This window comes from Sapajus apella, unplaced genomic scaffold, assembly GCF_009761245.1.
Source record: "Sapajus apella isolate SASKATOON/1434 unplaced genomic scaffold, GSC_monkey_1.0 scaffold111, whole genome shotgun sequence".
Lineage (NCBI taxonomy): Eukaryota > Metazoa > Chordata > Mammalia > Primates > Cebidae > Sapajus > Sapajus apella.
Window position 1 is genome coordinate 4,915,574 of NW_022437051.1, and position 15,367 is coordinate 4,930,940.

The window sequence follows — 15,367 nt, forward strand, 5'->3', positions numbered from 1 at the left end:
TAAAAAATGATAAAGGGGGATATCACCACTGAACCCACAGAAACAGAAACTACCATCAGAGAATACTAAAAATCCCTCTATGCAAATAAACCAGAAAATCTAGGAGAAATGGATAAATTTCTGGACACTTACACCCTCCCAAGACTAAACCAGGAAGAAGGCGAATCCCTGAATAGACCAATAATAAGGTCTGAAATTGAGGCAGCAATTAATGGCCTACCAACCAAAAAAAGTCCAGGACCAAATGGGTTCACAGCCAAATTCTATTAGAGGTACAAACAGGAGCTGGCACTATTCCTTCTGAAACTGTTCCAAACAATAGAAAAAGAGGGAAATCTCCCTGACTTATTTTATGAGACCAACATCATCCTGATACCAAAACCTGGCAGAGACACAACTAAAAAAGAAAATTTCAGGCCAATATTCATAATGAACATCAATGCAAAAATCCTGAATAAAATACTAGCAAACCAAATCCAACAGCACATCAAAAAGCTTATCCATCACGATCGAGTCAGTTTCATCCCTGGGATGTGAGGCTGGTTCAGCATACGCAAATCGGTAAATGTAATTCATCGTATAAACAGAACCAGAGACAAAAGTGAAATGATTATCTCAATAGATGCAGGGAATGCCTTCGACAAAATTCAACCACTCTTTATGCTAAAAGCTCTTAATAAACTAGGTATTGATGGAACCTATCTCAAAATAGTAAGAGCCATTTATGACAAATCCACAGCCAGTGTCATACTGATGGGCAAAACCTTGAAGCATTCCCTTTGAAAACCAGAACAAGACAATATGCCCTCTCTCACCACTCCTATTCAATATAGTACTGGAAGTTCTAGCCAGGGCAATCAGGCAAGAAAAATAAATAAAGGGTATTCAGTTAGGAAAAGAGGAAGTCAAATTGTCTCTATTTGCAGACAACATGATTGTATATTTAGAAGACCCCATTGCTTCAGCCCAAAATCTCCTTAAGCTGATAAGCAACTTCAGCAAAGTCTCAGAATACAAAGTCAGTGTGCAAAAATCACAAGCATTTCTATACACCAATAACAGGCAGCCAAATCTTGAGTGAACTCCCATTCGCAATTGCTACAAAGATAATAAAATACCTAGGAATACAACTGTTAAGGGATGTGAAGGACCTCTTCAAGGAGGACTACAAACCACTGCTCAAGGAAATAAGAGGACACAAAAAGATGGGAACTTGCTTATGGTTAGGAAGAATCAGTATCATGAAAATGGCCATACTGCTCAAAGTACTTTGTAGATTCAATGCTATCCCCTTCAAGCTACCTTGACTTTGTTCGCAGAATTGAAAAAAAAAACCATCTTAAATTTTGTATGGAACCAAAAAAGAGCCTGCATTGTCAAGACAATCCTAAGCAAAAAAACAAAAACAAAGCAGGAGGCATCACGCTACCTGACTTCAAACTATACTACAAGTCTACAGTAATCAAAACAGCATGGTACTGGTACCAAAACAGTAATATAGACCAATGGAACAGAACAGAGGCCTTGGAAGTAACGCCACACATCTACAACCATCTGATGTCTGACAAAAACAAGCAATGGGGAAAGGATTCCTTATTTAATAAATGGTGCTGGGAAAACTGGCTAGCCATATGCAGAAGGCTGAAACTGGATCCCTTCCTTAGACCTTATACAAAAATTAACTCCAGATGGATTAAAGATTTAAACATAAGACCTAATATTTAAAAAAAAAAAAAAAAAACACCCTAGAAGAAAACCTAGGCATTACCATTCAGGACATAGGCATGGGCAAGGACTTCATGACTAAAACACCAAAAGCAATGGTAACAAAAGCCACAATTGAAAAATGGGATCTAATTAAAGATCTTCTGCACAGCAAAAGAAACTATCATTAGAGTGAACTGGCAATCAACAGTATGGGCAAAAATTTTTGCAATCTACCCATCTGACAAAGGGCTAATATCCAGAATCTACAAAGAGCTTAAAGGAATTTACAAGAAAAAAACAACCCCATCAAAAAGTGGGCAAAGGAAGACACTTATACAGCCAACAAGCATATGAAAAAAAGCTCATCATCACTGGTCATTAGAGAAATGCAAATCAAAACCACATTGAGATACTATCTCATGCCAGTTAGAATGGCAATCATTAAAAAATCAGGAGACAACAGATGCTGGAGAGATGTGGAGAAATAGGAATGCTTTTATACTTTGGTGTGAGTATAAATTAGTTCAACCATTGTGGAAGACAGTGTGGCGATTCCTCAAGGATCTAGAAATAGAAATACCATTTGACCCAGCAATCCTATTACTGGGTACCTACCCAAAGGATTATAAATCATTTTATTATAAAGACATATGCACATGTATGTTTACTGTGGCACTATTCACGATAGCAAAGACTTGGAACCAATCCAAATGCCCATCAATGATAGACTGGTTAAAGAAAATGTGGCATATATACACCATGGAATATTGTAAAGCCATAAAAAAGGATGAGTTTATGTCCTTTGCAGGGACATGAATGAAGCTGCACACCATCATTTTCAGCAAACTGACAGAACAGAAAACCAGACACTGCATGTTGTCACACATAAGTGGGTGTTGAACAGTGAGAGAGAACACATGGGCACAGGGAGGGGAACATCACACACCAGGGCCTGTCCGAGGCTAGGGGAGTGATAGCAAGGGGATGGGGAGCTAGGAGCAGGATAGCATTAGGAGAAATACCTAATATAGATGATGGGGTGATGAATGCAGCAAACCACCATGGCACGTGTATACCTATGTAGCAAGCCTGTATGTTCTGCACTTGTATCCCAGAACTTAAAGTATAATAATAATAGATACAGAGTCTCGCTCTGTCACTCAGGCTGGAGTGCAGTGACGTGATCTCAGCTCTCTGCAACCTCCCCCTCCAGGGTTTAGGCATTTCTCTGCCTTCGCCTCTGGAGTGGCTGGAATTGCAGGCACCCACCACCATGCCTGGCTAATTTTTTTATTTTTAGTAGAGACTGGGTTTCACTGTCTTGGCCAGGCTGGTCTTGAACTCCTGACCTCCTGATCCACCCACCTTGGCCTCCCAGGGTGCTGGGATTGCAGGCGTGAGCCAGCACACCTGGCTCATCTTCTTTAAAACAGATGATTGAGACTTGCCAAATGATGGTGGTGTTGGAGGGTTGGGATTGTTAGTAAATATCTGTAAATTAGGATGGATGTGGTGGCTCATACCTGTGATCCCAGCACTTTGGGAGACCAAGGCGATAGGATTTCTTGAGTCTAGGAGTTTGAGACAAGCCTGGGCAACATGGTGAGATGGCAACATTCCGTCACTACAAAAGATAATTTTTTAAATTAGCCAAGTGTGGTGGTGTGCCCCTGTGGTTGCAGCTACTCTGGAGGTTGAGGTGGGAGGATCGCTTGAGCCTGGGAGTTTGAGGCTGCGGTGAGCTACTATCACATCATTGGATGCCAGCCTGGGCGACACAGTGAAACCCTATCTAAATAATAATAATTTGACAAATCAATTCTTTTAATTAAAAAAAAATGTAAACTGTTTAAACAACAGGAATTGTTTCTTGAAGATTTGGTATAGTTTTTGTCATTAAAGTCATTTAGAAAATGGCTGTTTCTTGGTATCTTTATTTCCCCAAGTTCTACTCAAGTATCAGGAGCAAATTAAGAACATCTTTAATATTGGTCAAATAAATATTTTCTAGATATTCTAGGTTCTGAGAAATGATTTACCATATAGAATTTTTATATTAACAGAATTTGTTTTCATCAGAGAAAACAAATTTAATAGGATATGGAATTAATCTGAAGGAGAAATGATACCTGTCTCCATGGATAGATCTTCTTCATAAAAAGATGTTGTTTGGTGATCAATTTGAAGCTAACATTTAAAGGAAAATAGTCAAATGTGCATCACTGAATACAGTACTTGTGTAACTACCATGTGTAAGAAGACCAAAAGTGACCATTTTACAAACATGTATTTGTGTTTTGGGTTATTTTTTATTGTTTTCGCAGTTGGAGCTTATTCTGTGATTTACACTCCGTTATTTAGAGACAAACATTTTTAGATGTTAAAGTGCTTTTATTTCAATAAAACTGTTTCAGGGTTTCCATTCACATGCTTCTTTTCAAATTCAGTATTTTAAAGTATTCATAAAACTAGATACATTACAGAAATAATTGAACGTCTGAATATAATTCTAGGATTTATAGGGAAAAGCAGTGGTTCCTCAGCTAGGGCCAGCTTTGCCCCCAAGGGACATTCATCAAGTTCTGGAGGCATTTTACTTGTCACATCAGAGGGGGTGTGTGTGTGCGTGTGTGTGTGTGTGTATGTGTATGTGTGTGATGTGTGTGGCGTGTGTGCATGCGCTACTGTCATCTGGTGGGTGGAGGTCAGGGAAGTTGATAAACATCCCACAGTGCAGAAGATGGCCCTCACAACAAAGAATTTAGTGTCTCAAAATGTCAGTGGTGCTAAGGTTGAGAAACTCTGTTGTAAAAGGAAAATATATACACAAATACAAATACATAGTATAAGCAGGTGTTCTCAGACATGTGCTTTTTTTTCTTCAGCAATTGAAGTTCTGTGTGTAACCTAAATATGATTTACAGTGTCCTTATATGAGGGGTATGATATATCCTGCTCTTGACTGACGTCTAGTGAGATAGTTAAATAAATAAAGCTGTAGCTTAACATTACACATGTAAATCAGTTACTACTAATTCTTATTTTTCTATCATTAGGAAATTTACAAGTAAGGAAGCTAGGAAGAGATTAAATGATTTGTTTATAGCCTCTGAGAAGTTATACCTGAGAAGGAATAGAATGTAGTAAATTCTTAGCTTAAGTATTATTCCTCTTTTATGTTTCACTTATATTCCTGATTTAATGTTAGGGCTTAGCATATGAAATCTTTGTTTTGATAATTCTCATAATAAAAACTGCACTATTCATATGTAAAACTTTTTATATTTTAAAAGATTGCCTAAAATCATAGAACTTGAGAGCCAAAGAAGACAACCTTGGTGGTTTAGTCCAATTCTCTCATTTCTTGAGATAAAAAATTTCAGTTTCAGAGAGATAAAGTGATCTTACCCAATATCATACAACTTGTTAGTGCTAGATCTTAAATTAGAACCCACGACTCTTGGCTGTTCATCACATATTCTTTCAGGTAAAGGAAAGTATTATGCATACTCTGGATTCAGTTTGAAGCTTTTAATTTTCAATCAGACTGTGAATATTAAAACTGTTAAATTATTATTTCCTTAGAATATATGCACCTGTATATATGTTTTTAAATGAATTAGTATTATGTTTATAAATCTTCTGTTTCATTTAATTTTGACCTAAATGTTATATCAGTTTAAACTTGAAATTTAAAAATGTTTATTTCACAGGCAACCACACCTCCAAATCAAGGAAGGCCAGATTCTCCTGTCTATGCTAATCTTCAAGAACTGAAAATATCCCAGTCTGCTCTTCCCCCACTTCCTGGGAGCCCAGCAATTCAGATTAATGGAGAATGGGAAACTCATAAAGATAGCTCAGGGCGTTGCTATTACTATAACAGAGGAACACAGGAAAGAACTTGGAAACCACCTCGTTGGACTCGGGATGCAAGCATTAGCAAAGGAGATTTCCAAAGTCCAGGGGATCAAGAGGTATGAGTAATTAAGGAGTAACCACAAGTTACCAGATTTTCTGTTTTCATTATTCAGAAACCAAAGAAGTAAATAGTTTTGTTTTTTACTGTCAGCATGTTAGAACACTTGAATCTCTAAGAACATTAAAAATTATTTCCAAGCTTTACTAATACTATTGCTAGCTACTTCCTAATCTCTGACTAATGGACATCTGCTAATCTGATAGTGTGTGAACTTGTTCCAGAACTGGGGTTAAGTTGTCTAGTGCCAGTGCACTCCCTTACGTTTTAGAAGATACTATTTCAGTTGTTACTGCACAAGCCAGTGACATTATAAATTTAATTCAATTTTTTAAGAGGTGGAGTCTCATTCTGTTGCCCAGGCTGGAGAGCCGTGGTGCAATGATATCTCATTGTAGCCTCAAATTCCTGGTCTCAAGTGATCCTCCCACCTCAGCCTCCCTAGTAGCTGGTACCACAGGCACATGCCACTGGCTAATTTTTTTAAACTTTTTTTTTTTGTAGAGATCGGGTCTTGCCATGTTTCCTAGGCTGGTCTGATACTCATGACTTCAACCAGTCCTTTTATCTCAGTCTCTCAAAGTGCTTGGATTACAGGCATGAGCCGCTGCACCTGGCTGTCCAGTGACATTTTTTAGAAAAAAATAGAAAACATGTGATGTGACACAGCTAAATAAATGGAAATAATATTTTTCTCTATTGGCTTAGTATGGCTGCCAGACTACTTCCCAGTTTTTCTCTTTGTCAGTCAGTGGTACAAGACCATTTTTTTACTTATATATAAGGGAAATAATTATAATTCCTTTGATACAATTGAATTATTCTGTTAAGTCTAACAATTTGCTTTAAAATCATTTTCTCTAACAAGTGTCTATACTCTTCTTCTTCTAGTTTCGCCTTCCTCCATGCCTCTTGCAGGATGGTGCAGTGAATTGGCCAGCTGTATTTTCAGAAACACTTATCTCAGTAGTCTGGCAACAGGCCTTGGGGCTATTTAGATGTACAGGAGTAACTTGGTAGGATTGATGGAACAGAGTTAAATCCTGCCATTTAGTAGATTGAGCCCCTCCACCTGCATAGGACAGCCTGCTCTTATATAAAGCAGCTGGCTCGTACAAATAAAAGTAGGCTTCAGGTAGATAGGAGCTGGAAAAATCAGGGAACACATCTTGTATTTAGCAGACTCCAAAAGCTTTTTGTAGTTAACTCTCTTCTTGTCCCATTTGTCAGTTGGTTTATTTATAGCTTTAGTTTGGTAGTAACTTGTGTTTTTAGTGTTCAAGTGAGAGCAAAAATAGAAAAATCGTTCATGTTTAACTATAATAAGAAAGGAAAATTTGACTGGGCATGGTGGCTCACACCTGTAATCCCAGCACTTTGGGAGGCTGAAGTGGGCGGATCACTTGAGGTCAGGAGTTCAAAACCAGCCTGATGAACATGGTGAAACCCCAGCTCTACTAAAAATACAAAAATATTAGTTGGGCCTGGTGGCGGGGGGGGGGCCTATAATCCCAGCTGCTTGGGAGGCTGAGGCAGGATAATCGCTTGAACCCAGAAAGTGGAGACTGTAGTGAGCTGCACTCCAGCCTGGGTGACAGAGTGAGACTCTGTCTCAAAAAAAGAAAAAAGGAAAATTTTATTTGAACTATACATTAGAAATATTTGAAAATAAACTAGCCTGTGTATCAGTAATAAAGTAAAATCTTACAATGTTGGAGAATTAGGAAAAAGACTAGATTATAGACTAAAATAATTTATACATAGGAACTTTTAACATGTTTCTTAGCTTTCTATTTTAGTAAATAGTTGACAGTGACTTTTATACAGGGTCTCAGTTTACATTACTAGTCTCTGTACAAATTGTATGAAGATAAATATTTCCAAAGTGATTCGAGCACATCTTCCAGTGACTTCTTGAGAAAGGTTGTATATATAGGAGGTAAAATGGAGACTATGCATGTATGAAAATATCTGTCTTTTGCTCTCATATTTAGTTGATAGTATTCCTGGGTATAGAATTCTAGGATGGAAATCATTTTCTCTCACAATTGTGAGGCATTTTGAACTTTAATGGAGATCTGGGTCAGCCCTTTGTGGGGGAGTCTCCTGTGTTAGAACCATTAGGTCTTTCCTTTTGGACTAATCAGAATCTCCACAGACGCCTTTAGATCTCCTGCCTACAAGGTAAGGGCTGTCTGGGTCTTGGTGTTGGCATTCATTTTGCACCTGGTCTCTCAGTCTCCCTTCTTTCTCTTGGTATCCATGTCCCTGTTGTGTCTGGTTTCCCCCAACTCAGAATCTTAATATTTTTCTCTTCTCAGAGGGAATAACTCTCCATACTTATACTTCTGCTGGGGTAGGGACGGGCTACACACCAAGCAGCCAGGTATGTGGAAGGAGATTCTGGCAATATTAGTCCTTACTTTAGTATCACTGCTTTCATTCCCCAGTTTTAGAAATAGCTAATATCATCAGTTCCTGAGCCATTTGCAGATTCTGTTCTGTAAGCTTGTCGGGTGTCATTTTCCCCCACTCTCCTTCATTTTTGTTCATCTGCTTGACTGTTCTCACTGTTGTTGTGGGTATATGTCATTTTAAGAATATTTTGCTGTTGTGATTTTAGTGGGGTTTGAGAGGGAGCAACTGTTGGCTCTTCTGTCTTAACATAGAAGCTTATTATTTTAGTACTTATTACCCTAGAATAATCATTCGTAAGTAGGGCTGATTTTGCCTTCCAGGGACATTTGGTAAAGTCTGAAGATTTTGTTGTTGTTGTCACAATGGGGAACGTGCAGCTGACATCTAGTGGGTAGAAGCTTGAGATTCCGCTGAGACAGGATCTTGTTGTGTTGCCCACGATAGACTCAAACTCAAACTCTTGGACTCAAGCAGCCCTTTTGCCTCAGCTTCTCCAGTAGCTAGGACTGCAGTGTGCAGCTTTAGCATGCGTAGTTTATGCATAGTCTAAAGTTAATCACTGTCGTCTTGTTCCTTAAAGCAATATAGGATATGCATGTGCTGTTGTGCTGTTGCTGTCATGTGTTATATTTCTATTTTTAGTTCCCTCGTTGTACATGACTCTTAGAATTAATCCTGATTTTTACCACTTTGTTTTCTCACATTTTCTTCTTCTGTGATAAATATGAGCCTTTTCTTGGCGGGAGACAGAGGTTTGCTTTGTTACCCAGGCTGGAGTACAGTGCTGTGGTCATAGCTCATTGCAGCCTCAAACTCTGGGCTCAAGCCATCCTCCTGCCTCAGACTCCCAGGTAGCTGGGACTACACGCATGAGCCACCATGCCTGGCTTTTTTTTTTAACTTTTTGTATTAATTTTTTGTATCCTGGTTTCACTATGTTGACCAGGCTGATCTTGAACTCCTGGACTCAAGTGATCCTCTCACCTTGGCCTCTCAAAGTGCTGGGATTACAGGCATGAGCCATTAGTACATGGTTTTAAATTCCTTCATGAGAGTATGTTAGTAATAGAATCTTAGTTTTTGTCTAGAAATTTATTTATTTTGCTTTTACTTTTGAAGAACATAGGTATATAGTTCTAAGTTGACTGTTTTCTTGTTTGTTTTTTCCTTGTTCATTAAAGCTTTTATTCTTATATTTTCTGGCTTCCATTGTTGATGGTGAAAATTCAGATGTCAATCTGTCTTTCCTTTAAGCATAGTTTGTCTCTTTTGGTTGGCTGCTTTAAAGATCATGTGTCTGTATTTTTACTGTGATGTAACTGGTGAAAGTATTTTTAGTTTCTGCCAGGACTTTGTTGGGATTTCTGAATTTGAGGAGTCCTGTCTTTGACCAATTCTGGAAAATTCTTAGCTGTATCTTTATGTAGACTTGCTGCATATTCTCTTTCTTCTTCTTCTAGAACCTTGATTAGATGAATGTTTAATCTCACTGTGTTCATCTATGTCTCTCTATGCATCATTTTCAGTATTTCAAGATCTAGCCAGCTTCTGTTTGGTATTTTTCTCTTTGTGTGTACCTTCATTTGATGTTAAGCCAATCCTTGAATTTTAAAAAGGTATATTTTAAATTTGTTTGGGGGAGTTTGTTTATTTGAGAGAGTTTCCTGATATCACTACTTTGAAAAGTTTTAAACCTTCAACAATTTGAAACAATAGTACAGTGAACATTAATATGCCATGTACTATTCATCTAGATTTAGCAATGGTTAAAATTTTGCCACATTTGCTTTATTTGTCTCTCTCTCCCTTCACTTGCCCAAACACGAATACACACATGTGTGTAATGAATGACTTAAAGCAGATAATATATTTTATGTATAAGGACTTGTTCTAGCAAAACCACAATACATTTATCATACCCAAGACATATAATATTAATATGTTATTTAATACATGGTTAATATTTATTGTTTCTCAGTTGTCAAGTAATATCCTTTATAGTTTTTTTTTCCTTCAATGAAGGATCCAGTGAAAATTATATGTTGCATTTATTTGTCATATCTCTCTAGTCTTGTTTTCTATTTTATTTTTCTTAATTTCCGTATATAGAGTTTTAGAAAGTCTGATTATACCGTTTTTCTGCTGACTGTCACTCAGGGTGTTTTGAGAGTGTATCTGTTTTAATGTGAGGTTATAGTTCTTGGAAATTCATAAGTAGGAAGTCTTTAATGTTGGGGTTAAAGGTGGTTTCCTTCAGAGGTGAGTCTCTTCTGCCAGATGCCTAGGGAAACTATGAATATTTAGAAGTAACATCTTTAGCTTTAGTTTTTACAAGCCACCCAGGTAGTGGTAATAGTAATCTGGATTTCATGAAGATTCCTGTGGCTGGAGAGTCTCCTTATTTTCCCCTAATTATTGGGAAAATTTTCTATGATTTTCCTAGTGTGGAATAAAGGGGTAAGATATAATTATGGTTCACCCATAATTTGTGGGTATAAGTCTTTGGAGTTCCCAGCTCTGTATTGCGGGATATCCTTTTAGACTTTCTGCTTTTGGTAATCTTGAGTCCAGTTCTCTAACATTCCTGCATGGTCTTGAAAACTAACATTTTAGTTTGGGGTCTGGCAAATGCCTTCAAGAGAAAAGCAGGTCTTTTTTCATTCTTCGTGACTCTGTTGATTCTTGTTTCCACTTAGCTTTTGACCTCTGAGTTTTTAATTAACCTTTTGTTCATGGATTGTTTTTAAAAAGCATTTTATGTAACATTTTTAGCAGTTTCTGTTCAGATGATCAATTGGGATACCTACCTCCCATTCTGCGATAAATGGAACATCTGTCATAGCCCACTCATATTTGTACTAGGTTACCTTTGCTGCAGAATAGATCCCAAAGTTATTCAATTGGTTACACCTTTGAATGGAGTTACTAGATTTATAATAGTTAACATTTGTAGAATGTGCACCAAAAATAATCTTAACTTTAATTTAACTGCCATTAAACAACTATTTTTCAGTAGAGAATATCCAGATCTTTAAAGTCTGTTTCTGTAGTAAAGCATATCAAGATATTGGAGGTTACTTTTCTTGGTAGAAGAGAACATCAAATTTACTATGCAAAAGTTGGAAAATTGTAATGAGAATTTTTTCAGCTAGAAACTCATGTCTTCGAAAAATTGATTCTGTGATTTTAATTATTTCTTAAATTAATTTTACTAATTCAGTTGCCCTTTTTCTGTTTCTAAACATTTTATTGCACTTCTCTCATCTATGAGCTTGCATTTTAAGTTGTCTCAGTTAAATAAAAAGAAACTCCTGATTTTTGAATTAGGTTTTCAATGCTTAAAAATGTTTTTGTTGTAAAACATATATAATTCACTTTATGCAGTGCTTCTGTAAAGTTGTCTATGTTTTTGTGAACATATTAATTTTAGGCCCTTTATGTCTTTAACTACAATGTTGAGGATCTACCCCTCTTAGTGTTTCAGACCAAATTATGATGATAGAAAATATGAATGAATGAGTAAGTTTTACTTGCTGCAACTATTCTACCTAGAGGTAATAGAATTATTTGTTGCATGTAATAAATAATTCTTACTACTAATAAATAATTCTTAAATGAATCTTAAGTGCAGAAAGCAAATTGCCGTTTAGTCATATTGTGGTGCCTCTTGTCAGTAGGCATAAAAAGTTGCTAAATTTTCCCTTTCTTCTAATTTGTTTCTCTCATGTGTCTGCAGTTTATCATGTGTACCTATATTATTTTCTTCTTCTTCTTCTTTTTAATAAAAAATGGAGATGAGGTCTCACTATGTTGTCCAGGCAGGTTTTGAACTTCTGCACTCAAATGATCCTCTGACCTTGACTTCCCAAAGTGTTAGGATTACAGACATGAGCCACTGTGCCTGGCTCCTATATTACTTTTGTACGGAATTTTTTATTTGTCTCTCTGTATTATGTTTGAATTTTCTCAATATTATTTTTTCTTGTTTTGAAGTTTAGTTTCCAGCAGTCTTTCATAAGCATTTGACTGAGTTAGAAAATTTTACCAATAAAATATAACACAAATTATAGAAAAATAGTTCGAGATATATTTATTGAGCAGCGTTGTTTGCCTTGCATGTGGCTATGTGCTTGTGGTACATGAGAGGAAGCTCAGTCTAATGAAGTTCCCTTATCTCCTCCTTTGTTTACACATAGATATGTGTACACATACCCACTCCTCTCATTTTAAAACTTGATTCTAGTTCAAAAGCAGCATTTAAGAACATTCAATCTCTCCTTAGTCTGAAAACATTGTTTTCAGTTTTATTATGGTGAATTTTTCTAGGATTGCACTAATGCGATAAAATAACTGCTATTAATTTTACCTCACCACTTACAGTGTACCATTTAAAGACTTAATTTATTTTCAAAATCAAATATCAAATATATTTTAGATATCTTCTTACAGTCAAGTAAAATTATTAGACCTTCCACTGCTCCATATTTATATTTCAAAGAAGAAAAATTCTTATGTTTCTGACTATTTGTAGCTTCTTTCATCAGAAGAAAACTACTACAGCACTTGTTACAGCCAGTCAGATAGTCAGTGTGGTTCTCCTCCAAAGGGTTGGTCAGAAGAGTTGGATGAACGTGGGCATACCTTATATACCAGTGACTATACTAATGAAAAGGTACATTCTTTTTTTCTCATCTAGTGTTTTTTGGCAAAATTCTCTCATAAAATAGTTTTAGTAGTACTTAAGAAAAATTATGAAAATATTCTTTATCGTCACTTTATAATCATGCCAATTGACAATATGAAAATCAGAATAACTGCTGATTCATGGTTTTAAATTGCTAAGGATGGTAGTGATTTTTGTGGTCTTGATACCCAAGGAAGACCTTTTAAGAGTACACCTGTTAAATGTTATTTGTTTAGATTTCTTCAGTAGGCATATTTCTTTATATTTTTCTGAGGGAATAGTTTTTTGGAAATAGTTTTCTCACTGTGCCATTATTGTACATTGCCTTACTACCTATTCTCCTTTTTCTGTTACAATCAAATTTATGTAAAACAAAAACCATGAATCTAGTATTTTATGATTAATTAGTTTGGAAATGAATATTGACATTTTGTGTGTGTATTGCTTCTGGTATCATTTGAGAAAACAACTGATTGATTGTGCATGTTCTGAGAAGATATGCTTGGGAATAAATGGGGCTAGGCATTTATCCCTCTTTCCTGCCTTAATTATTTGGCATTAGAACATATGGAAGCAGTTTTTTCATGTATTTCATACTCAAGATCATATGTTTGTATTAGCAATACGTAGCCTTTTTTTCCCTCATATTTTCTGTGTTATATTGCACGATGTTCTGTTGTTGCAGTTACTTAAATTTTGTTATGTTTGACCACAGAAAGTAATTCCTAAAGGTTTGCATGAAATTAGCTTTAAATGGTTTAGTTGTACACTTAATTGAAAAGCAATTCCCTTTTGTCAGTTTCTCAAACCTGTGTTCAGAATAGGAGTATACCTGTGTTCCAGTGCATATATACATCTGTGTATCTTTATGTTATATGTTGTTCATCGTTAAGTGGTGCTTGAACAACTAACCAGACATTGGAGGAAAGAGAGAGCAAATAAAATCTTGTTTAATAATAATTATTCTTACCAAACTTAAACTGCAAGTCTGTTAGTATAATTAGTTAGTTAGAAATTTTTGTTGCAATGTTCTTGAGCAAGTAGAATAAAATTCATAAGAATTAAATCTAGTATCTCTGATAGTAACTCACTTTAATTTAAAAACACCTGTTCTGTTTTTATAGTGGCTCAAGCATGTCGATGATCAAGGTAGACAATATTACTACAGTGCAGATGGATCTCGGTCAGAATGGGAATTGCCGAAGGTAGTAAACCTTAACACTAAATTTCTATTTAAAAATAGTAGATGAAGTAATACCTGGAGATGGTTTCAGCAGATTTATTTTAAAATCTTTATTCTACTTGTACAAAGTAGCAAGAATAATTTTTTCAGAATTCGCTGAGAATACTGTGTGAGTAGTTTAAGTTTTCTAAGATGGACAGATATCTTCACTGTGTGATATTGATTATTCCTATTCAGAATTTCTTTTTGTTTAGCTTGAAATTGGCCTTTACTGATTCTTGGAAGTAAGAATTCTCCTCAGTTCCAATAATGCTATCTTATATCTAGTTGTGTTGAGTATATTGATTTAAAGTTGCTCTTATATTTCATCATTTTTTAAGAGAAAGAAAAGTAACTCCGTATTCAAGTTTATCCTCTTATGTAAATGTATATTATAATTGAGCCACTCATTGGCCGCGTTATAGACAACATGTGATAAGATGTCCTAGTTGGACATCTCATTTCTGGACAAGTGCACCATGGCTGCTGAGTTTATCTAAGGCAGTAGATTTCAAAGTGGTCATATGTATATCACTATTGGTGCTTGAGATAATTTTAATTGATATCTGAGCACACATTTAAATTTTAATTGTTGCATTATTTTAATGTTCTAGAAAACAGTTAAAATTAGCAGACAAATATATGGTGTCAATTGTTACATATACTTTAGTTTTTAAAATTTGTCTTTTCCCCAAAGTAAGTCAATTTAAAGAAAAATATTAATAGTATAAATGAAACATGGATCTAGAGAAAAATCACTAGATGTTACTAAATTGACTATAAGTTGGAAAACATCTAATAAACTAGTATTAATAGTGCTGTCTTCTTTATGTGAATGCTATCTGGCCTTTAATTATTTTATGAAATTCTAAGGCTTATTATGGGTAGGATGAAAATAAAATATATATCCTGTAATTGATTTTTAAGAATACCTTTGTGAGTCTGAGTTGACCAAGTAGCAAAAGAGAGCTCCATTGTAACTGACAGCTTTTACAATTTTGTGATCTCATGGAACAATGTGTAGCTGGCTATAATGGAGAAGTTCATGGGTGTTGGGGATGAGGAGATAGATAAAGGAAATATTGATTCCTTTAATTTGTTTATGAAATATAGCCTCAGAATTTTCTTGTAGCTTAAAAAACATGTCACATCTTCAGATAAGCATTTTTGATCCTTTATCACACATTTTACGTAGGTACTTTCTCTTTGCTCAGCAGAAAAAACTATTCCATAGAATTTCATTAAAAAATACATGTAATTTTTTTTTTTTTTTGAGATGGAGTCTTGCTCTGTTGCCCAGGCTGGAGTACAGTGGTATGATCTCGGTTCACTGCGACCTCTGCCTCCCAGGTTGAAG

General features: G+C 35.8%; 1 protein-coding gene across 8 annotated transcripts in view; it reads left to right on the plus strand.

Moving 5' to 3' along the window:
• The window catches only part of ARHGAP12 (Rho GTPase activating protein 12), a 123,595-nt gene that overhangs the window by 61,138 nt on the left and 47,090 nt on the right, over positions 1–15,367 (plus strand). For 4 of the 8 annotated variants that reach the window (XM_032259680.1, XM_032259682.1, XM_032259684.1 and 1 more), the window contains exons 4-6: positions 5,421–5,684; positions 12,636–12,776; positions 13,913–13,993. In XM_032259680.1, coding sequence (XP_032115571.1) covers positions 5,421–5,684; positions 12,636–12,776; positions 13,913–13,993 — 486 coding nt within the window. The remainder of the gene's footprint in view (positions 1–5,420; positions 5,685–12,635; positions 12,777–13,912; positions 13,994–15,367) is intronic. The other 4 variants (XM_032259685.1, XM_032259686.1, XM_032259688.1 and 1 more) reach the window with 2 other exon arrangements.